This window comes from Nannospalax galili, unplaced genomic scaffold (assembly GCF_000622305.1).
Source record: "Nannospalax galili isolate Female #2095 unplaced genomic scaffold, S.galili_v1.0 scaffold213, whole genome shotgun sequence".
Classification (NCBI taxonomy): Eukaryota; Metazoa; Chordata; class Mammalia; order Rodentia; family Spalacidae; genus Nannospalax; species Nannospalax galili.
The window spans coordinates 4,674,637-4,698,668 of record NW_008335195.1 but is presented as its reverse complement, the minus strand read 5'-3'; the positions used below and the strand labels follow the sequence as shown (position 1 = coordinate 4,698,668).

At 39.7% G+C, this 24,032-nt stretch overlaps 1 protein-coding gene across 2 annotated transcripts in view; it reads left to right on the top strand.

The window, feature by feature from the left end:
• The window catches only part of Wdr72 (WD repeat domain 72), a 215,313-nt gene that overhangs the window by 61,172 nt on the left and 130,109 nt on the right, over window positions 1-24,032 (top strand). For both annotated transcript variants that reach the window (XM_008829780.2, XM_008829779.2), the window contains exon 13: window positions 5,797-5,999. In XM_008829780.2, coding sequence (XP_008828002.1) covers window positions 5,797-5,999 — 203 coding nt within the window. The remainder of the gene's footprint in view (window positions 1-5,796; window positions 6,000-24,032) is intronic.

The following is a 24,032-nucleotide window of genomic DNA, read 5'->3' as shown; positions in this document are numbered from 1 at the left end:
CACAACATGCAGTTTATGCCAGGCTACCCTCTGGTATACTGAAGAGGGTTTAAAAAGTAAGTCAGAGCCTTGCATGGTGGCGCACACCTGTAGTCCCAGCAGTCGGGAGGCAGAGGCAGGCAGATCTCTGAGTTCAAGGCCAACCTGGTCTACGAAGAGAGTTCCAGAACATCTCGGGCTACAGAGCAACCCTGTCTCAAAAAGACAAAAAAAAGCAAGTCAAATGCTGGGCATAGTGGCACATGCCTTTAATTCCAGCCCTGGGAGTGTGGGGAGTGGGGGCAGAGGCAGGCAGATCTCTCTAAGATCAAAGCCAGCCTGGCTACTTAGTGAGTTCCAAGTAGGCTGTTACTAGGGAGACCCTCTCAAAAAGAAAGCAAGTCAAGGTGTGGGAATGTAGTTCAGTGGTTACAGTGCTTGCTATGTGCCCCAAATTCTAAACCAGGAGTGTTCAACCTGAGGCCCACTGGTTGTATCCAGCTCAAGATAGCTATGAGTGTGTCCCAACACAAAATTGTAAACTTACTTTAAACATTATGAGAGTTTTGTGTGTGATCTTTTTGGTAACTCAGTTGCATGAATCTTGGGTCATCTACTTTGTAGATAACAGTGTCCTGCCCTATTACAAAACCAGGGTGCTTGTCAGATAAGTAGTATTCTATTTAGCCCTCTTAGTAACTCTGTAAGGTGCTTACTCAGAATATCTCAAATAACTTGGCAGGAAACCATGCAGCCCATGACATGGAGCCAGGATTTTAGGATTTGAGTCTATGCAGCCTGGAGATACAGTGTGCTCTGACCCACAGGGAACCTTGGAGGATGGGGATGGGGCTATCAGCTGGACACACAAGGCAGCACCTGTGGTTATAAAGGAAGGTCTGGTTTTAAAATTTTTTATTAGGGCTGCTGTCTGGTGTGTTGAATCAACAGTGAATGCAAGATATAATGACAATGTGGATACTATCTGTTTGGGTGCAGGAGTCTAGGGAGATGGAATGGGTACTGGGGAGATGGAGGACTCTGGAGGTCATGGTCTGGGGAGATGAAATGGGGTTTGGGGAGATGGAGGACTCTGGGGGTCACAGCTGTTCCTTCAGTTTCTGTGCACTGACTGTGGAGGCAATGAGCAATCCTGACTCCATTGGAATCACTCCTTCACGTTCTGCTAGGACATTACTTGCTTATAGCACACTTTTCTCAGGACTGGCTGCATCTTTCATGTACCACAGATGGGCATCTCTTTACCCAAAATGCTTGGGACTAAAAGTCCTTCAGATTTCTTTTTTGGTTAAATATCCCTAATCTAGAACTCCAAAATCCAAAATATTTCAAAATCTGAAAACTTTTCAGTGCTATGGTCCATAGGGAGCAGCTTGGGCTGAAAAGAAATTATATCAAAACTCATACTAATAAAATGCCAAATAAATTACACAATATTTACTGGAAAGTATTTTAAATTTTAATTTATTTATTTTTATGTTTATGCTTTTGAGTGTTTTGCCTGCTTGTAGTATGTAAGTGTACCTGTGCATACAATGCTCACAGAAACAAGACAAGGGCCTTGGATCCCCTGGAACTGCAGTTACAGATGGCTGTGAGCCACCATCTAAGTGCTGGGAACTGAACCAAAGTCCTCTGGCAGAGCCATCTCTCTAATTAAGTGGGTTTTTTTTGTTTTTTTTTTTTGAGGAGGGTCTTCCTGCAGCACAGCTTCCCTGGAACTTGCTGTGCAGACCAGGCTGGCCTCTGTCTCACAGAGATTAAGGGTGTTCCCCATCATGCCAGGGTTCGTTTGCTTTTTGAGTTTCACTCTATACCAAGCTGGTTTGTCACTTACCTTGCAGCCCAGGCTGCATCGATTCATGGCAATCCTTCTGCCTCAGCCTCTCCAGTGCTGTAACAGGCATGAGCCATCATGCCTAGCTTGAGTTTTTGCATTATAGATTTAATGGTGCTTTCCTACATCTGCTTGTAAAGAGACCTCACACATTTCCTGTTAAGATGAATTCAGTGGAGTGTGTTACCTCATATTCTTGATGGAATACAGTGAAAATCTCTGAATTATCATTGAATTTACGTAGAAAAGCAAACGTTCTAAGACTTTAAGTGTCTGTGTCTGTGTGCATGTGTGCCCTTGGAGGCCAGAGGAGGATGTCAGATCCCCTGAAGCTGGAGTTACAGGAGATTGTGAGCTACCTGATATGGATGCCGGGAACTGAATTCAGGTCCCCTGGAAGAACACCAAGCCCTGTTAATTGCTGAGCCATTTTTCCAGCTCCATGTAAAAGTTTTCTTGAAGTTAGAAATTGAATTAAGTGATTTATAAACCTTCAGGTTCTGAGCCTTTAGCATTAGGAAGTGGTGACCACTGTTTGCTTCAAAAGGAAACTTTTAGAGGCACTAAAGGCACTGTTACAGAACACAGTCCTCCACGCCAAGCAGCCTTCAACATGAGGTCAGCTGTGCAGACATGTGAGTCCATCAGTGCTGATTTACGGACTATTGATGTTCCCTCATAGAGGGAAGGGCTGGGATAGGCATTGGAAACTCACTGGAGTACCCAGCCTTTCTTCCCATCCAGTTGTATGCATGTCATCCCTAACTGCATATGGCCTTGGGGTCTAGGGGAGGTACTAGAGTATACAGACTGGCAAAGGTTAATTAAAGAGAGCTCCATTTACACAGCCGTCGGGGAGCCATCTCCCTTACTCATTGCAGAACTTCCATTGCATCTACATTAGGGTCACCCATGCTGCCACTCATGCCCTTCACCAGTAGATTCACTGGATCCCCAGGGTGAGCTCTGGTTTGTCCTTCAGACCTTAGGAAGAAGGGTAGGTGTTATTTATGTCTCCCCAGAGGAGAAATTCTCCCAATAGCCACCCTCATTAGCAATCTTCTTTGTGGTTATTCCCTCCTTTCTTGGTCATGTGTTTGTGCTATGGATTCCTCTAACAATTTGAAAATACACTTGATGTGGTGTAAATTCCATGAATTTTGATAAGTGATTTGTGAAAGTTTCTCATTTGGGGAGAAAAAACAAGAGTGATTTGAAAAGAAGTCATAGTATAAAGAATTAGCTCCCTTGATAGGAATTACTATTAATAATAATAATCAAATCTCCAATGATGTATTAGAATGGGAGATTTTCATTTATTGATGGAAATAGCATGTGTGCACTTTAAATATTGTAGCTCTGGCTCTTGCATGGCCCTGAGACTCTACGTAAACTCAGGGGCTGTGGACTGAGCCATTCCTTTCTAGCACACATTGTCAACCGGTCACATTGAGTGGCACACAGTAGATGAAGCAGACTCGGTATCTGTGCAGGAATGGAAGCGGATCACAATCATTCACATGTGTAGGTAAGCTATGGCCATCCATGGATAATTCAAGAAATGATCCTGCTCTGTAAAACAGTAGAAGGAAAGGTATGCATGTCTGATATACTCAGGGTAAGGCATCTACTATGTGATTAAAGCGTGACAAATTATTTCTCAAGGACTGTCAAAAGCCAGCCATGGTTTTCCAGGCCTGTACTCTCAACTACTTGAGAGGCAGAGGCAGAAGGACTACTTGAGCCCAGGAGTTCAAAGCCACTGTCAGGTAGCATGGTAAGACACTTAAAAAATACTCTTAAAACATTTTCAAAATATCAAAGCTGTGGAGCCAAAGAAAACCTGTAAGATGGAAGTATTCATAGTGAGACCAGGTTCAAAGAGAGATTCAGAAAGGCAACAGATGTTAGGGTTGTGAATTCCAGAATGTGACCAGTCTCTAGGAAAGGGTGCTATTGTCTTGGATCTGATAAACTTTTCCTACTGTCATTCTTGAGAGAAAAGATTTTCTTGGTGTTGCTGCCATTGCCACTGGTTGAAAATATCTCAGTATTCACAGAAAAGAAAAGCTTAGAAAGATGCATTTAGATGTTGGTATTAAGCATGTTTATTTATTAATACAGAAATATTACAGTGGAAAATATTTTCAAGAGATACGAGACTAAAGTTCTGCCTAGGCTATAATATAAAGACCATTATCGATTCAGAGTTCCAAGTGTCAACTAATAATGACGCAGCTAACATGGGGGAGGGGAAAACTGAGAAAGGGTTGGGTTGTGACAGTTTCCTATCGGCCTACCTATCTGAAGGCCTAACAGTCTACCATTTTTACTAGTATTTCCCTAATGTAATTACTTTAGACGGTTTTTTCTAAATACTGTCCATAAGAATTAATTATCATTCTCTTTAACACATTACAATTTTTCCCATTGGTAGGAAAAAACTAGTATGAAAAGAAATCTCTATTTAGGTATTATTTATAATATTTCTTAACATTTTTATTCAGTTGGATATATGTTATGTATTTAACACGATATTAAAATACAAATGAACTCATAAATACTATGAAAGCCAGTCCCACCTAGCAGATTACTCTCAAACAACTTTCAAAATGTTTTCAGAATACCAAATCTGTGGAGCCATAGAAAACTTTTAAGGAAATATCCATAGTGATACTGTGTGAGTTGTGAGCCACCGTGTGAGTGTGGGGAACCGAACCTGTGTCCTCTGTAGGAGCAGCAAGCACTCTTACCTAGTGAGGCATCTCTCTGGCTTCCTTATGCTTGTTCCTAAAACTTGAACTTCCCATCACTGCTTCAGGAACTGGAAGGGTGGCAGAGGGCAGAGGAGTTTAACTCCCCTCTAATGACATAAGAAATAAAAAGAAAAGAGTTCTGATAGCCACAATTCCAGTAATAAAAACAACAACAAATGCTAGGGAGTATTTGAGGGAGTAACACACTGAACCATCTGAGCTCTTACTTAATCTAATCAGTTAAATTACACATTACCAATGGGAACTTAGCAAGACTGGGAACCCTAGACAGGGCACCATGGACTCTCTGTTGTTTGCGAGTTGGGACACTAGAGGACAGTACCAAATATTTAATAGCTGTTATTAAATCACATGCATACTGGATAGTGAGAAATTTTCATGTGAAAGACTATTGAATGTCAGGGCTGTCTCAGTGGTTAAGAACACTGGCTGCTCTTTCAGAGGACCTGGGTTCAATTCCTAGCACCCACATGGTGGCTAAGAACTGTCCTAACTCCAGTTCCAGGTGATCTGATGCCCTCTTCTGACCTCTGCAGGCTTTGCATGACACAGGCAGGTAATACAGTCATGAACATAAAAAATAAAAATAAAAAATAAAGACTATTGAATGTCCTTTTAATGTCATTGGTAATAAAGTTCACAGAAGAACATGAGCTTCTCAGGTCTGTCATTTCATACTTGATGACACAGTTTGGATAACTTAGAAAATGCTGAATTGAAGAACCAGGATCCTTCTGTGAAAAATGTTTCCTTGGGGCTGGAGAGATGACTCAGTGGTTAAGATCACTGACTGCTCTAGCAGAGGATCTGGGTTCAAGTCCCAGCACCCACATAGCAGTGAACAGCTGTCTATAACCCCAGTTCCAGGGGAATTTGATCCTGTCTTCTGACCTCCGCAGGCATTGTGCATCACAGGCACACTTGCATACATGCAGACAAAACACTTAGACACATAAAAAATAATAATAATAAAATATTTTTTAAAAAAGAAAAATTTTTCCTCATGTCTTTATAGTCTATTCAGGTAAATGTTTTCCTTACATTAAAAAAATTCTTCAAAGCATAAAAATTTGCTCCTTAATAATTAGTAGATGTGAAAAACATTACCATTGAAATCTACCTGAAGGCTGTATATCCATGTCTTTTATTTTTTGTTTTGGTTTTTTAAATTTTGTTTTTCAGGCACTTTGGAAAGACATGAAACAGGAGAAAGAGCAAGGATTATTCTGAGCTGTGGTGAGGAGTCGCAGCTGGTCAAACCCGAGCCCATGCTGTCAGTGGCATTAGAGGGACAGAGGCACAAAACTATAGAGCAGAGAGCCTCTGGCTCCCACCAGCCCGGGCCTGTGCCCTGTCCTGGTCTGCAGCTGGAGTCTTCGTTTGAGGTACGTTCACATCTACCTTCTGTCCCTGAGAATAAACTCGCTGGAGTAAGAATTGCGTGGCTCCCCCAAACATGCCCTCACCTATCAGCACCACAGCAGGAACTCAGATGATCTGATGGCATCTAGCAGATGATCTTGTGTGGGTCAAGATGACAGGACCATATCCCAAAGGGAGCTTTATTTTGGGGATATTTTTGATAGCAGAGTTTCCAGCTATTTAAAAATTGAGTTAATATCATATCAACTCAGATTATAGGTGTTTTACAAAGGTGGTGATTATGTTCTGAGTTTGGGTCCATTTTCAATCTTTCAGTTGAACTTTCAGCATCTTTTACAGATGGCTTGCTTCAAATAAAACATTTATCAGAAAAATTAGTTCATTCCACAGACAATTTCGATACTCTTTGCCTGCAGAGGACCAGGCCCCGAAGGTGTTCACCCTCAGTTAATATCCGTGAATGAATATGCATTCACTCATAACTCAATCAATTTAACAGAAATTTGGACTGACTTTGTTATTTTTCTTTTCTAAGTGTGTTATAATACTTTACTCTTATTTTTTGAGCTGTTTCTTTTCTATTTTATACCTTCAAGATATCCTCTCTTTATTTATTTATTTATTTATTTATTTATTTATTTATTTATTTATTTTTATTTGTATTTTATATGTATGGGTATTTGCCTGCCTGTATGTAAGTATACCCATGTCTACAGTACCCACAGAAGCCAGAAGAGTGTGTACAGTCCCCTAGAACTGGAGTTACAAATGGCTGTTAGCTGCCACATGCATGCTGGGAGCTGCACTTGGGTCCTCTGCAACAGCAGCCAATGCTCTTAACCACTGAGCTGTCTCCCCAGCCCCCACGTTATCCTCTTAGCCTCTTTCACTGATGCCATTTTTACTTTTTCATGCAAATATTTTTCATAGTATTATCTAATAAGTATAAATTTTGTTTTTTATAAAAAGATTTATTTATTTTTCTTGTAAGTGTGTAAGTGCTTTGCCTGTATGGATTTAAGTGCACTCATGTATGCAATGCCTGCAGAGGACAGAAGAGGGTATTGGATCCCCTGGAACTGGAGTTACAGATGGTTGTTAGCTGCAATGGGTGCTGGGAACCAAACCCAGCTCCTCTGCAAGAGCAGCCAGAGCTCTTCACCACTGAGCCGTCTCTCCAGTCCTAGCATTTCTCTTTTTGCTATCCCATTTAGACTTCCAACTTCAGCTGCATTTTCCCCCTTCAGCTGATGGCATCTTTGTGAAATTCATCATTTTGGACAATGAACATACATCATGGTGGGGTAGGAGGGATTGTTCTAGAATGGTAGATGAGATTTGGGTGCCTCTTGACCTTATGTTTTGGATGAGTAAGATCAACTAGAGAAAATCACATTCATTAAGGGCCATTTTGAGCAATTCAGTTCCTAAAAGGTAAACCGACTGCTATTTCTTTTAGTTTCTTGGAGAACTCAGAGCTACCCTTTAGGTAGTGATGACGGTATACATAGATTTCACTTTTTGTATATAATTTTGTTTCTTTGTTGGCTTCAAAAAGCAATGAAATCTGGGGGTCTTGTCTTCCTATTTGTAGGAGGATTTCAAGTTTATTTTCTAGTTGCTTCCCTTTACCTGAACTGACTATAATTCCAAACTTCGTTCTTTGTAGTGGAGAACTGAACTAGACAGGACTGTGGCTTCTTGTGAGCTGTGAGCTCATGCACCTGTTGCTACTGAATTTAGTGTGGTTGTGGATTTTGTACTTGTGCTTCTCAGTCTCACATTCTCCAGTTATTTACTCCCCATCACTGCCTTCCATTTCTGGGTCTTTTAGGTTTTTATCCTCTTAGAGTTAGGATGCAGAGACTATTTTACCTTAATCATTTTTAATTTAAAACATTGGTATGAAATTTCAAAGGTGTTTATGTTATTATTCCGCTTCTGTGTGAGCATGATGTGTTTGTGGGGGGTGGTACAAGCACACACATGTTACAGTGTGTGAGCGGAGGTCAGAACAGCCTCAGGTGCTGGTCCTTGCCCTCCACCTGGTTTGACATGGGGTCTCTCTGTTGCTCACTGTCACAGACCCCAGCATAGAGGACTTTGTGCTTCTGTGGACTCTCCTGTCTCTGCCTCCCATCTCTCATTAGGAGCACTGTGATTGCAGATGTGCACTACTGTGTTTGGCTTTCATGTGGGCTTGGGCAGCCAAACTCTGGTCTTTATATTTGCTTGGCAAGTGCTTTATCTATAGGGCCATCTCCTTAGCCCACAAGCTATTTATTCAATATAGAAAATGTTTCATGAGTTTTCATAAGAAAAATAATCACCTTCAAAGAATATTTGAATCATACTCATTCTTCAGTGGGAAAAATGGACAGAGAGCCTATGAGCATTAGATTACTTTGTAGATCTGTCTTGTGTGTGGGATGTGTGTGTGTGTGTGTGTGTGTGTGTGTGTGTGTGTGTGTGTGTGTGTGTGTGTGTTCTGCAGCAAAGGGCTGGGCAATTTAGACAGAGCAACATGTCCAATCCATGTAATGAACTCTGGGTTAGCCAACATGTTTCAGGAATGTTCTATTTAGTTTTTATTTCTGCTTTTAGAGAGTATTTAGAAATATGAGGGGAGAGATTATGAAGAGAACATAAAATGCAATAAAAATTATTTTAAAATGGGACCACTTTGAAATGATGGAATGGTTGGCTCTGTGCCACTGAGCAGGGAGAAGTCCCTGGTACAGGAAAGGAGGGTCAGAGTCTGGAAGCACTTAAAGGAATACAGTATCATATTAGTGCTGGAAAGCTGCTTTTCTAGATTCAGAAGAGGATGAAACAAGATAACACCTTCGCAAGTTTCTGTGGGAAGAATTTAGCATTGAAGTAGGGAATAAACAACCTGACTCAAATCATTTCACCATGGCCGGAATCTTGCAGTTTTGTTGTATTTTAAGGAAAATAGTCCCATTTCATCCATTGGTTGGTTGTTTTTCAATTCCTTTATTGTGTTTCTTGTCCATAAGTTGAGTAAAAGGATAAGCAGGATTATTTTAACGGCCGCAACTTGGGTCAGTTGTAGTGTCCCAGAGGGGCTCTGCTGAACTATTTTAAACAGAATGGGTCTCCCCATAGAGTCCCTGGTTGCTTGTTCAGAGCTGAACTGTTAAGGTAGCGACATTAAAAAGCACAAGTAGCCTGGTGTGGTGTCTCACGCCTTTAATCCCAGCACTTGGGAGGCAAAGGTAGGCGGATCTCTGAGTTCAAGGCCAGCCTGGTCTACATAGTGAGTTCCAGGCCAGCTGGGGCTACAGGGAGACCCTGTCTCAAAAAGACCCCCCCCCCCAAAATTCACAAGTAACAGCTGAGGACTAGAAATAAGACCAAACAATGTGTTACAATGAATGAATTTTGGATATACAAGATTAAATAAAGCATGTTATTAAAACCAACTTTAGCCATCTTCTTTTTATGCTGTTTTAAGATGTCTACTAGATGACCCAAAATCCTGAGTGAGATCTGTGTTTTATATACTTAAGACAATGGTGGTCAAGACTAAGGTTTTATGAATCTCTTGTAAAGGATCAGAGAGTAAATGTCTGAGGGTTTGCAGCACAGGCCTTTGCCATGGTGTCTACTCAGAACAGAACTGTGGACAGTTCCTCACTGTGTGTAAAAGTATCCTGCGAAGACTTAACCCCCTAGCAGCAGGGGTGACTCAGAGTTGTGCTGGCTGTAGCTGCCAACGAAAGATCTAGAAAGTCTTCTCTACACTGCAAGATGAGGAGGTATCAGGAGGATCTGGCAAAAGAGTCCACAGCTCCCCTTTCCTTTCATGTCTGAAAGTTAAATACAGTCATTTATCTTAATTACTAAAATATATACCAGATGGAATGTAATTTTAAATATCCTGTGCCAAGTCTATTCTTATATAGAAATCAGTACTTGTATACCATCTTTTATTAAGAAAACTAAAATGCAAATTATGGCTCCCAGTGCAATTGAGAATTTGTGTGTGTGTGTGTGTGTGTGTGTGTGTGTGTGTGTGTGTGCGTGTTAATATGTGGTTGCCCATATGTGCCTAATAGAAACTCCAGAGCAAAGACACCCATTGTAGGAGGAGTGCGGTCTGCAGGGACTGACCCTGCTGCCCTGCTTAGCCATTATCTAACAGAGTCTGGCCTCTATTCCAATTTTGGGACAGATCCCACAGGTGATCAGAGTTAGAAGTGGCCCAGTGCCACCCCCACCCCACCTCCACTCCCTATCACAATGGCGAGTCTTCTTCCTAGAGAAGAAGTACAAGGCTTCCCAGCATGTGTGCAGATTCAGGCCTTTAAGTCTCAGCTCCTGCCAGTCAGTGGCTCTCTGCATCCCACAGAGCTGTGAACTTTAGTGGCTCAGAACACATTGTCCTCATGTGTTCTTGGCTCTTGGCTTTGTGTGGTGTATGCAGGTGAATGTGTTTGTGTGTGTGCGTGTACATATGTGTGTGTGCATGCTTGTGGAGGTCAGAAGTTGGTGTCAGGTGTCTTCCTCAATCACTCTCCACCTTGTTATTTTTGAGGCCAGCCGGAGCTCTCATGGAACTTGGACCTTGCGATTTCAGCTAGACTGTCAGCAAGCCCCATGGATCTTCTGCCTCCCCAGTACTGGGATTATAGGTACATGCTGTTGCACCAAGCTTTACCTGGGTGCTGGGAATCAAATTCAGGTCCTTGTGCTTACAAAGCAAACACTTTCATTGACTGAACTATGTTCTCAACCCCTTCATGAGAATTTAAATTTTTTTTAAAATAGTGAACTTGTATGGATATGTTTAATCTAAACATATAAAATTGATTGTAGATAAAGAATACATTTATACTTGTTTTCATACCAGTAGAGGGTTTGTGTTGTTTTTAACCTTTTTCTGACCATAGTGTGCTATCTGGTGCCATTTGATGAGAAATTTTATTAAAGTTTCATCCTGCCTCCTCTTCTACAACACAGATGGCACCCTGCTAGGTCACCAGTGGAAAACTGTGTCCTGCTAACTACAGCTTATCACAGTGAAAGACTGGTTTTAAATTAAGTTTTATATTTATTTTTAATTATGTGTCTGAATGTGTGTCTGTGTGTGGGTATGTGTATATGAGTCCAGGTGCCCAAAGAGGCCAGAAGAAGGTGTCTGATTCCCTGGACCTGGAGTTACAAGTGGCTGTGAACTGTCTGGGTGCTGGGATTCTGAAACCAGTCCTCAGTACCTGTTCTTAACTAAGTCATCTCTCTAGTCTGAAAAGTTAGTTTTTTATGTTCTGTGACACACAAAATAAATATTAAATAAAAGTATGTGGGGCAATATTACATTTTACAGTTTGACTCAGTTTTTCTTTAAATATTCCATTATCAAAGTTGTATTGCAGCAGAAGAGAAAAAATAATATTATTTGAAAATAATTGCACTACATAAGAATAAAGGGTTGGGGAAAGGTTGCAGCAGTTAAGAGCATGTTCTATTCTTGCAAAGGATCCAAGTTGGTTCCCAGGAGCCACAGCTAATGGCTCACAACCACCTGTGATTCTAGCTCCAGAGGATCTGACGCCCTCTACTGGCTTCCTCAGGTACTCACATTCACATGGCATATACATAGAGACATAGGCACATACACAAAATAAAAATAAAATAAATCTTAAAAAGAATAAATTTCCCACATAGAATGATGCTTTCCACTTTTTTTGATTGCTAGGTAATTTGGGCATTATTCTTTTCAATAGCTGATAAATTATATAACTATCTGATGTGGAAAGTTTTATATAATTTTATGCAATTTTAGAAGAAAATAGATTTATTCTTAAGCATGAGAGCATCCAATTCTGTATGTTTGGGGTTAAATTTTTTGTTTTAAATATTTTAATTTACTTAGTCCCAACTTAGAACATTAGTAGCTGAGTGCTAACACTTTCCCACCAAGGACAGCATAGAAAAATTCAGGAGAGGGGAGATGTGGGCAAGACAGCTTTCAAGAGCATATGAAACACGGAATATTTTAACAGTGCACAACCACTGCTCCGAAGGTGCTGTGAGCTAAATGAAGGCTTCTGTAATGTGTAATCCTTTTAAAAATAACTGCTTTATGAAAAAGATCCTTTCTCTCATTCTGTGGCATGAAATTAAACTTTCTTTAGTAAAAAAAAAATTATCTCAAACATGAGGCAAATTATTAGAGGTATATCAGAGCTTTGTTTCAAAACTAACTCCGGAGCAAGTAGAGCGGGAGGTGAAAGACACCAGCTGTCTGCCTCCTGCACAGAAGCCTCCCGAATTTCCTCACAGGACTTCAAAGCCTGACTCCTAACTAAACATCCATCAGCCATGTAAATCAGAACCACAAAAGGAAAAAGTGCCTATTTCATGGTGCACGGCTGGCTAGAGCCCAGCTGTGTGCCGCGCGTGCCAGCGGGGAGTGCCAGCCACACAGGAACACTGCTCCTACCCCTGTAACAAATGTAGTTAACACCAGATCCATATTAATGTTGCCAAGTCCCCTTGATGTATTTAAACAGATTTTAATTATTTTCAACGTCCCAAGGCCTGAGATAGCTAGCCTCTTAGCTCTTCAAAGAAAGCTTGCTTAATGTGTGAATCTAAAGCTTCTCATCAAAATGAATCTTTGATTTCGGCCTTAGTCCCTGACACAGGTTATGCATGGAGTCAGCAATTTGTGTGGCAAAGTGCCATTTGAATAGCGTATTGTTAGGGTACTTATGGTCCACTTGACAAGGGCTCTTGCTGTAAATAGTGCAATTTGACTCCAGCTGTTAGAGATTGCCTTTGACAGCAGCCACACAGAAAGGAGACTCACTGCTGAAAGAAATCAATATCAGCTTCTTGCTCATAGGAACCCGTTCCTTTCTCTTCCATGGACTTCTCACCCACCATGGAGGGTAGAAAGGGCGAAGTTTAAATACTGTTTAAAATGCACTCCACTTTGAGTTTCCAGTTAAGATTTGTCATGAGTGGTACCAAAGTGGAATTTTAGTACATGGTTTACACTTGCTGGTTCCTGTTTATTCACAATTACAACCAGGTTGAGTCTGGAGTCTCTACACTCTGTTAGAAAAGAATTAGTGTGAAAACTGGAGATCAGGTGGCCTGCCAATGTTGTAGGCCCTGCCCAGTGACTTCTTGATGCTTCCTTGTCAATGTGCCTTCCGCCTCCCTCCTTTCTCTGTATTTTTCTTGTCTAGATGGCAGAGTCCTTTGTGGCTGTGCCCATGGCAACACCCACAGATGTTGACAGCCTGTATGGTCCTCAGCATTGTGTTCCCACAGCCGCCTTGCTGGTTTTGAGCACTTTTTATCAGTTTCAGCATACAAAGTTGAGATGACACCTGACCAGCAGCAATAGATACTGAATACTTAATTACAATAACCACACACAAAGGCCCCTCTTTGATTGGCTTTCTCGATTGTTGCTAGATGTTGTTTAACATACAGAAGAGGAAGTGAAATTATATCTTCAAGACCAGAAAAAAAAAACTATTTCAAGGTAAAATCCTGAACCATAAATATTTCAAGTTATAAAAACATTTTAGCTGGCTATTGACTTCCTAGGATTACATAGATAATTTATTTAAATTATTTCTTGTTTTGAATGAATGTGAGTTTGGATTTTTAGTATTTCCTGAGACCTGTGAGACTTCATTTAAAAATTGTTGTTCTTAACATAGAAAATGCTTGTGTGATGTGTCCTTTTCCAAATGCCTTTTTTAGTAGAAGCTGTTAAAATAGCTGTTCTTGTGACTGGTCATCTCTGCATTTAATGCATTTTGGACTGAGATAACAACTGAAAATTCATAAAGCTGATAATACAATTGTCAACCAAAACCTTTAGGGCTGATTCAAGGTCAACATTATTGTTTTTATAATTGCTGATAGGCGATGGTGATGTCTCTCAGAGAAAGGTTTGCTCAGCTTTGACTTCTGCAGATTTCTGAAAATGTTATCTCTGTTAATTCTCAAGGAAGATTTTTCAATGAATAAATGTTTATACCATTTCACCATTGCTTAGTGTAGCCTGGATGGCCTCATACCCACCTTTCTCACAGTGTTTCTTTAGCCTGATTAGAGATGTGAAGATGTGGGGTTTTCAATGTGTTCTGAAGTTAAATTCTGTCTATAATCATTAATTAATTAATGTGGGGGGGGTCAATCCAGCACAGAAGTACAGACATGAGTTAAGTGCATCAGGTATCCAATTTCATGTTCAGCTTATTCTAGAAACATCATTGACATAATTTAGGAAATCTGTTTTAAAATGTGTCTTTACTTACATGACTAATTTAATAATTATTTTAGAACCCATGAATTCTGCAATTATGGCCATCCCACCTTGCCCAGACATAACAATTTAGGAACTTTTCTTCACTCATTTCTTCTTTTTTTTTTTTCAATTCTTAATTGTTTCATTTTTTAAAAAAAAATTGTGACTGTTTTTGTTAATCACTTGCTTCTTTGAGGACTGAAGAGATGAACTATTTAACCTCGTAAGACCTTTACCTTCTGGGCTAAGAATAAATCATAGCACATTTGGATGCTTCCTGTTCAACCAACTTGCTGGTTCTGATTAAAAGACGATGATACATGTTCCCCCTTTTAATAAAGGTGGAGTTTTTTGAAACAAAATCATTATCTTACATTAGGAACGCCCTGTTTATATCCTATATTTATTACTGGCACATTGGCTAATATCTTCAGGAATAAAAAGGAAAAATTATAGAAATTCAGATGTTGAGTTATCGCAAAGAATTCAGAATGGGAAAGAAAAGAATTAGACCTTTCTGTTTGAAAGCTGGTCACAGCACTTGTTCACTGAGCACACATACCTTCTGGACCCATTTAAGGAGAATTAATGCACCAATCTGGGTATTGATAACATGTGCTGGAGTCGTCTCTAAGAGCAGAAAATGAAAAATTGTTACAGGAAACAATTCCCAGGACAAAAGCACTTATTCTCATGGGGTATTTCTTCTGAACTATTAAAAAATAATGTATTGGTTTTTCTTTTTCTTTTTTTTTTTACAAATGTAAACTATTTATTGACTATTTGCCACCAGATATTGTTAAATACATTATCTTGTAGCATATCACTTTCAAGTGAAAATGTCAGAAACAAACACCAATATTTACATTTCTTTTTTTTTCTTTTCTTTCTTTTTTTATTTTTTACCAAAACTTTATTGAGAATTTCATACATGTGTATAAGGTGTTTGGATCAAATCCATGCCCACTCCCTCCCATCCAACATTCTCCCCTCTGAAGAGGTAACCCTAAAATCTTTTAAGGATATATAAGCTCCCAAATACTTTTGATATTTTTGGCCTTGGAACAAAGTATGTTGCTAACAGGCGCAGCGACATTTTGACTTTTAGCCAAGAAACTGGCTACATTTCTTTGGGTCTTTTTACCCTAACTGCGTAGCCAATTCCTACCTCCTATTCTTATCACACCATCCTCTGAAGGGGTTACCCAAATTGCCAATAAGGAATAGGGATGCCAACCGCTCTGGCTTCTTCCATGCTGAACAGGGATGCAGGGTGAGGCAATTGGAGTACCCCTTCAGTGGGTCTATCTAAAAGACTCCCAAATTGCATAACTTTTGTCTCTAAAGGGAGAAGAAAGTCCTTGAATCATGAATGGGAAATGTGAAGGAGAAGTAAAGGCAATAGCATTCCAAGTTCTAGACAGGAAACTAGAAAAAAGAGGGCGCTTTTCAAATGTTCATATGAGAGTCCATTGGAGTTTCTTGACAAGGGCTTCCAAAAGCATCCCTCTATTGGGTTCCTCCTCATTTTCCTTTTGTCTTCCAAGGCTGGACTAGTTGGCTGGGAAGAGTGGCTGGATACTCAGGTGAGGGTCCAGTGACCCTGTTTGGTGCTCCTTTAATGAATGAGCACAACTGTCAACAAGCCCAACTGTGACTATGTTTAGCAATCAGCTCAGCTGAAGTAGTGCTGATGGTAGTTATTTCATGCAGAAGGGACTGCTGTATTGAGATCTTAACTTGAATATGTCTCATTCATTCATATTGTGGAAAATGTATCCAGTCAACATTCCCAACAATTTTTCTGAATTAAGTTTTCAGCAGTGACATCCTAAAAGTGCCTTCCATGCTCTGAAATGAGTACTCCACATTGTTTATCTACTTTGAGGACAGTTGTCATTTTCACCCTAAAAACATCCTGCAGAATCTCATTCTACAAATATCATTATTTCTTCTATATATCAAATGATCCTAAGATGTTGCACTGGGCAGCACATATTTAATTTCATGCACAAATAGGACTGGCCGCTGCAGTTTTTTGGGGTTGATGGTGGCGTGTTTTGTTTGTTTGTGTGTGTGTGTGTGTGTGTGTGTGTGTGTGTTTTGCTTTCACATATGACCTAAGGCATGGCTTTTCAAAGCCACCATAAAAGTTTATAAAACACGACATTTTGCTCACTCTCACTGTTTTCTTACTATCTTTTTAGAGGTCACTGGTCATTATAAAAAAATAATTTTCTCCATGTAATCTCTGGAATGAGTATTTTCTCTTCTCTTTCTAGTTCTCAGCCAGACTCCATTCTACAACAACCCCAGTGTCACACTGGCCACCTGGCTGGATGCTAGTGCATAGGGAGAACACCATGGGTCCTGGCTTCCTGTGATTTTCCTGAGGCCTAAGTGAGAATGTTCCATGGTTGATACAACTGCCCAAACTGAGTCTAGAACTTTCTAATGAAGACCTACCTACTTTTTATGCAACTTAGTCAATGAGAGTTGAAGTCAAATTTTTAGATGATGAAAAAGTTTGTCTTTTTAAAAAAATTTTATTATTTTTATTTTATGTGTATACGTGTATTGCCTGCATGTAGGTAAGTGCACCCATGTCATGCAATGCCCTCGAAGGTCAGAAGAGGCTCTCAGATCTCCTGGGACTGGAGTTACGGATAGTTTTAGCTGCCATATGGGTGCTGGTATTCGAACCTGGGTCTTCTGCAAGAATAACCAGTGTTCTTAACCGCTGAGCCATCTCTCCAGCCTCAACAGTTTGTCTTTAAAGTCCCACAGCATGTTTTTCCTTTGTTTTTGATGTTTGCATATGCTAATTATCAGCCTAACTAATTCTTAGAACTTTATCTTAATTTCTGGCATGCTCAAGGATGGGATTAGTATGGTGGTATAAACTCATGATAATTCCATTATTCACCATTAGTTTTGCCCTGATTTAAATGGTCTACCCTGCTGTTTTAGTCAAGAAAATGGTTCGTATCAGAAGCAGAAAATGTTCCATTGCAAGGCCTACGTTCCCATAATGGTGTACACCACACTCTTAAGAACCTGTTACAAAATGCCCAGTGGTGGCCCTGCAGCTGGACATATTGTATATTTGCCTCCTATCCCACCCACACCCACTAATTCTAGGACCAGGTTCTTGTGTTTTAAAACACTGTATTTCTTTAGTTTATCATAATTCTATTTGTAACATGAATTTTATTAGAGATAAGATCTCACTGTATAGAGCTGTCTGTCTTCAAGCTCACTGTGTAGATCAAGCTGGCCTCAAACTTGATACAACCCTTCTGCTTTGGCCTCTTAAATTCTGGGATTATAGGCATGCATCACAATGTCAGTTTATAACAACCATAATATTTAAAATCTTTATATCCTTTGCTAATTGACAAAGTCTAAGGATTTGAGCCCTTAATATATCTTATCTCTAAAAAGGCCATAATAAATGGCTCATTTATATGCATATATCTATTGTATACAAACTTATTCATAGACATACCATGAAGTACAATAGGAGCAAGCATTGCAGTCTCCAAGTCTTGTGTGCACAATTGATACACATTCCTCTGACAACCTTGCATCTCTCCCAAGGTTACCCATCTTCTAGATGAGTAATTTAACAGAGCCCTTTAATTCCAGTTTTCAGGATCTATTGCATTTCCTTCAACATAAACATGTAACACTATAACACCATATTATAATTAAACATTCTTTTTTATTGTCTTTTTCAAATAGGGTTTCCCTGTAGCCCCAGCTGGCCTGGAACTCACTGTATAGACCAGGATGGCCTTAATCTCACAGAGATCCACCTGCCTCTGCCTCTGCTGGGACTAGAGGTGTGCACCACCACACCCAGCATGATTAAACATTTTTATTGACTTTTACTATTTATTGCTAACTTTCTGTTTATATCCTAACTCTGGATATGTTGATATATGTCAAAAAAGTATCATATTTAATATTACAGAATATTCATCAGTTAAAATTGCTAGTGATTACTGCTGACATGGAAGCTTGGTGTCTCTATTGGACTGTGAAAAATAGCTAAACTTCTGAATACCTTCTATATATTAGGTGAGATTGGGCAATGCTTGTGAGGGTTGGGGAAGTGTCTTACCAGGATTACTCACACCTTCTGGTCATGAAAGTTTCAATGTGAGCTGTTGAGCTCACATTGTGGTTTATGAAACAGTCTCTCTTTTATGTTAAGAAGTATCTATTTTTATTATTTATTTATTTATTTGTTTTATCTTTTTGAGACAGGGTCTCCCTGTAGCCCCAGCTGACCTGGAACTCACTAAGTAGACCGGGCTGGACTTGAACTCACAGCGATCCGCCTGCCTCTGCCTCCTGAGTGCTGGGACTAAAGGCGTGCGCCACCAGACCCGGCCCTATTTTTATTTTTTATGTATATGAGTGTTTGCCTACATGTAGGTAGGTGTATCATATGAATTCAGTACCCATGGAGACCAGAAGAGGGCATCGTCTCATGGAACTGGAGTTACAGGTGATTGTGAGCTGCCATGTGGGTGCTGGGAGCCAAACCTGGGTCCTCTTCAAGAGCAGCCAGTGCTCTTAACCACTGAGCCTTCTTTGCAGCCCTGAAATGGTCTTTATAACTTCCACAACCTTGACTCTGATGGGATGAAAAAAGCCCTGGAAAATGTTTCATTGTTTGGGCTGGGAAGACAGTTCAGTCAGTAAAGTGCTTGCTATGAAAGCAGAAGGACCTGAGTTTGATCACCAATCTGCACTTCAATAAATGGACATGTTGGCACATGCCTGTAACCCAGTGCTAGTGAAGCAGAGACAAGCCGATTACTGGGGCAAGCTAGCAGTCACCTGGCCTATCAGCTTCAGCTTCCAGCGAGACACGGTATCTCAACAAGCAAGGTAGCAGGTACTCCTGTGGAGCAGTCCCCAAGGCTGACGTCTGGCTTGCACATGCCAAACATGCCCCCTCTCACGCACCCACCACCGTTATTACTCTGAATATACTAAGCCTTAGAATAAAAACCAAAATGATGAAGCACATGTGAGAAATATTTAAAAACACATGAACCCAGAGACCATAACCCAGGTGTTCAAGCTCAGCTAGCTGGCCTGGTTAAAGAAACTGGCATTTCCCCATCTGCCTGTCTTCCTTCTTCCAGCCTGCAGCCTCCTGCTTTAATGACACTTCCTTTAACCTAAAGACCAATGCACTTCCTATAGTTAATGTCCTTAGCCACCTTTTCATTATCGAGAGCCATTCCTACCCTTCACTGCAGTACAAATACAGAGGAAGCAGCAAGCTTCCTGTTTACCGTGGAACCCGTTATCATCTCAGCCATGATTCATGCATGTCAATTATTCAGAACCTGCTGAATAAACTCATGAAACTGATAAAATCCAAAAAGGCAAAAACAGATGGTAAGACGGTAAAGATACATTTTTTTATTATAAAGAAACAATTAATGTGCATTTATTTTACAGCTTAATTGCTTCAAGTCCAAATTGGATTTGGGATGACTTGAGTTTTTTAGAGAGGTATGACTTAGGAAAAAAAAAGTCAATAGCAGCAAAAACCATTTATAAACAACACAGCTGCCCTGTCAGTATTCAGATACTGTTCTTAGTTAATTCAAAAGTTTGTTAAATAATGGTAAGGAAATCTAAGCAGTTTGGGATGTGAGGAAGCAAATGGATCCCTTATACACAGTAGAACCCTTATAAAGGCATAGAAAGATGGAAAGTGCCATGTTTGGGTGGCATCCATCACCAGCAGTTTATAGTGCAGTATCCATGCATTCATTTAACCGGCCTTCAATCTCAGACTCATTCTCTGAATCACAGAGTTATCTAAAATAAGCACTCAATATGGCCTAAGGATTATATTATGTATCCTGAGTCTTCTCCTTCCCTGGGATAATTACTAAACCTTCCCCTTAATACAAATCCCCCACAGCTAGTAACCATCTAATCAACAGGTTTGTAATAACTTTTAGAGATGGAAGTATAATAAATATGAAGAGGCTTTATTTATGCTTCATTTCCCAAATGCAGGAACTCTGGGGTAATTCTGCATCCCTCAAGCAGCAAGCATCCCTTCCTGCTTTGGTAGCTTATTTGGAAACTGCTTAAGGCTCCCCTCAGTAGAGGATAGGGAAGAGAGGCTGATAACACTCCAATATACTCTACTTTAATACTTTTAGATGTGTCTCTCAGGGGAGGCAGGGTGGGGTGAGTGGACGGTCCCTGGAGACTCAAGCCTTCAAGAATATCCTCCTCTTCAGTGTCTCTTAATGCCTCATTTAGACCTAAGGAATGAGGCTACTCAGCAATTTTCAGGCCATTGTTATTTGTACCAGCACTGCCTGCTCCAGTCCCACAAGCTTCCTCCCAGCAAGGCCATGCACACCAGATGTTCTCTTTGCTCAGTAAATTCTGGTTATCCTATGGGTTGGCTAATTATCTGTATGTATTTAAATTATGTTCCCCAAAAGGCCTTAAGCTTCTTGGGATAGGTTGTATAAATTTGCTAGTAGAAAAGCAGAAAATCCACTCCTCAGGTAGTCATTGAGCACCAGCTATGTTGCCTGATCCTCTGTATGCTAGCAATGTCAATAAGATCCAGGACTCATGTAGCTTACATTTATAGTGGAGGGTTGGGTCATAACTTACCATAACATTAACTGAAATTGACTAGGTCTTTGGTAATTAAAAGTGTTTGACAATTACACAATAAGTAAACTTGATGAAACTCTAGACTCAGTTTGGACAGTTCCACTGAATTCTAAGTCTCTAGTTTGTGAGCTCTCATTTGGCTTGCTGGTTATGTACTCTGTTCCTTGCTTCATAAGGTTGTTTGCAAGGGCTTGTCAATCAAGCTTACAAGGGCTTGTCAATCAATGATTAGATATTGGGAATGCTAGTATGGGATCTTTTGTAAAGGACTCGTGTCCTCAGACATTTCATAAACTTTAGTCTTAATTAGGTATTGTTTTAGTCAATCATCTCTCTAGGTACTGATTTTGTTTTAACAAGTTACACATGGAATAGATTGACTGAAATATCTAGTGGCTACACGGAGACACTTTCCTTAAATAGATATTGTGGCTGAACTCTTAATATTTATTTATTATTTTTATTTTATGTGTATGAGTATATTGCTTCTGTGTGTGTAAGTGCACCTGTGTTGTGCAATGCCCATGGATTTCAGAAGAAGGTGTTGGATCCCCTGGAACTGAAGTTACCAGCAGCTGTTAGCTGCTATGTGGATGCTGGGACTTGAACGCAAGTCCTCTGCAAGAGCAGTCAGTGCTCTTAATCACTGTTCTGTTCAGTGGAGAACTAATTCTGATTAGACTATTTTCTCCCTCTCCTGACCTTTTGGCCAATTATCAGCTTACCTGATACAGCATTTATAGTGTTAAGTTGATGCCACTGACTTCAGAGTCATGGTTAGAAGCAAAAGTGTTTGGAGTGAGTCACATCAACGTGCCCATAGTGTGTCCGTCTTCATTAGTACTCGTCTCCAGAGGCCGAGTTCTCAGAAATTTAGCAACACACTAGTGATCTTAATTGACAGTTATATACTGGGAAAGGTAAAAAGAAGTCCAAGGAAACAATTTCTGTTTAAGGAATGTGCATGAGACAACTGTCTCTTTTGCCTCTCATGATTTGGCTTCATATAATTCGAATGTGATATTTTTATATTAGAGTCATTGATTTTTTTATAGGATGCAGAATATATTAAAATTGAGTTACAAAACATCTATAAAAAGTTATGGGTGGAGAATGGTGTTTGGTGTTCTGGTAACTTTTAGGGGAAGCACAAAGCACATGTGTATAGGGGATCTTGTGTCCTGTGGTACAGATGCTGCAGCTGGTCTCCTTTCAATTTAGGCATTTTAGAGGTTGAGTAGATTAAATGAATTGCTGTGTGACTTTGACTTGTTACCAGGCCTATCTTGGCAGTCTTCTGTCTGTCTTTTCACCCATCTATTGATATCTAGTTGGATAAGAACCTCAAATCTCATTAGTTAAGACATAGACCCGGTTTATTTTTGTTTGCTGTTAGCACCAGTTAAGTCAGAAGGGTTTGGACCCTTTGCTCATTTTATAAAGACAGGACTGAGGAGACAGAACCCATCTGCTGAGAAGAAGGAAACTTGTAGACATGCCAGTGACTATACAGGTAATGACGTTTAAGATTCTTTCCATCTATAAAATTCTATGAAATTGTGTGTGAAAAAATAATCAAGATGTTATAAATATGGTTGAGTCCAGTTTTGTTTTCTTTTGTATTTACTTTTAAAGGTTATGTGAATAGTATTAGGAATGTTCATGAACAGGAAAGTCAGCATGGTGAAATGCAGATTTTAGGTTAAGGATCTCTTTCAAATGCCCCTCAACTTTCTTATTTTTAATCTTATGAATGTATATAAATACCTGTAGTCTCTATTTAATAATAATCAAAATTTCTTTTCAATTTTCTGCACTGATTCATGTTATTTTTCAGTCTGTGTGTAGAAGTAATCCTGATCATTCACATTTTTTCCTAAATATATGGACAGATTTATCTAGCAAATGAGTCTTTAGCACCCAGTGGGAGCTTAACTTTTTGAAATAGAAGTCTAGAGAGAGACCTGGGGATGGAGCTCAGTTAATATCATGCCTACCTGCCACAGAGGAAGCCCTGGGTTTGATCTACACCACCACACTAAGCAGGCGTGTTGACTCAGTACTGGGTTTAACTAAGTAGAATCCCAGCACTCAAGAGGAAGTTGAGGTAGGAGAATCAGGGATTCAAGGTCATCTTTGACTACATAATGAATTCAAGACCAATCCAGGCTACATGGGACCCTGTCTCAAAAAACAAAAAAAGAAAGGGCAGGGAAGGGAAAGGAAATGGCAAGATAAATCATGCTTTCAACTCAAAATTTCATAGAATTTCACAGAAAAAATAATTCTAGCTCTGCTGGACCCATCTTTTATATATCATCTCTAACATTAGTATTCCCTAAGTATACCCTATAATTGGGAGGAACTTTTTAGATTTATCAGAATTTTAGGTAATTTTAGCAAGAAAGAATTTTAGTTATTCCATATATATAGTTTGTCGACAGACATTTTATATATATAATCATAAAAGAAATTTTCTCCACTAAATATTTATACACATAGTGGAAAATTATTTTCTCTGATTCTTTATGTCGCTATGTGACTGTCCCTCACTTTAAATAAATGTATGTAACTATGATCCTCTCAGAGCCTTTCCTACCTTGGAAAATGTTGTTGCTCATTTACTTTTCAGAATTATTTCTAAGATGCTGAAACTTCAAAGCTGGGATGTGGGTTCCGTCTCTTTCCAGGCACTGAGGAAACATAAATGGTTATATTTTGTTTTTTGTTGTTGTTTTCTTTTCCTCTACTGAAGTGCATTTGTCTCCAGGTTTTTCTCTAATCTAGGCAGTTCCCTAAAATGCCCTCCAGCATTCCACCTGACTCCTTGGTGATTTGTTTACAGTCTTCCTCTTCTTTCTCAATCTCTCCCTTAACTTGATCTTCAAACGCTGTTAGACTATTTTTTTCGTTAAGTCAATTACAAATGGAAACTGGGATGTAGCTCAGTGGCAGAGTATTTCTTAGCATGTGTGAAACCCTGAATTCAATCTTCAGCAAAATAAAGAATACATAAAGAAAATAAGTTACATGTGCATGCATATTTCTCATTTTCTTTAAC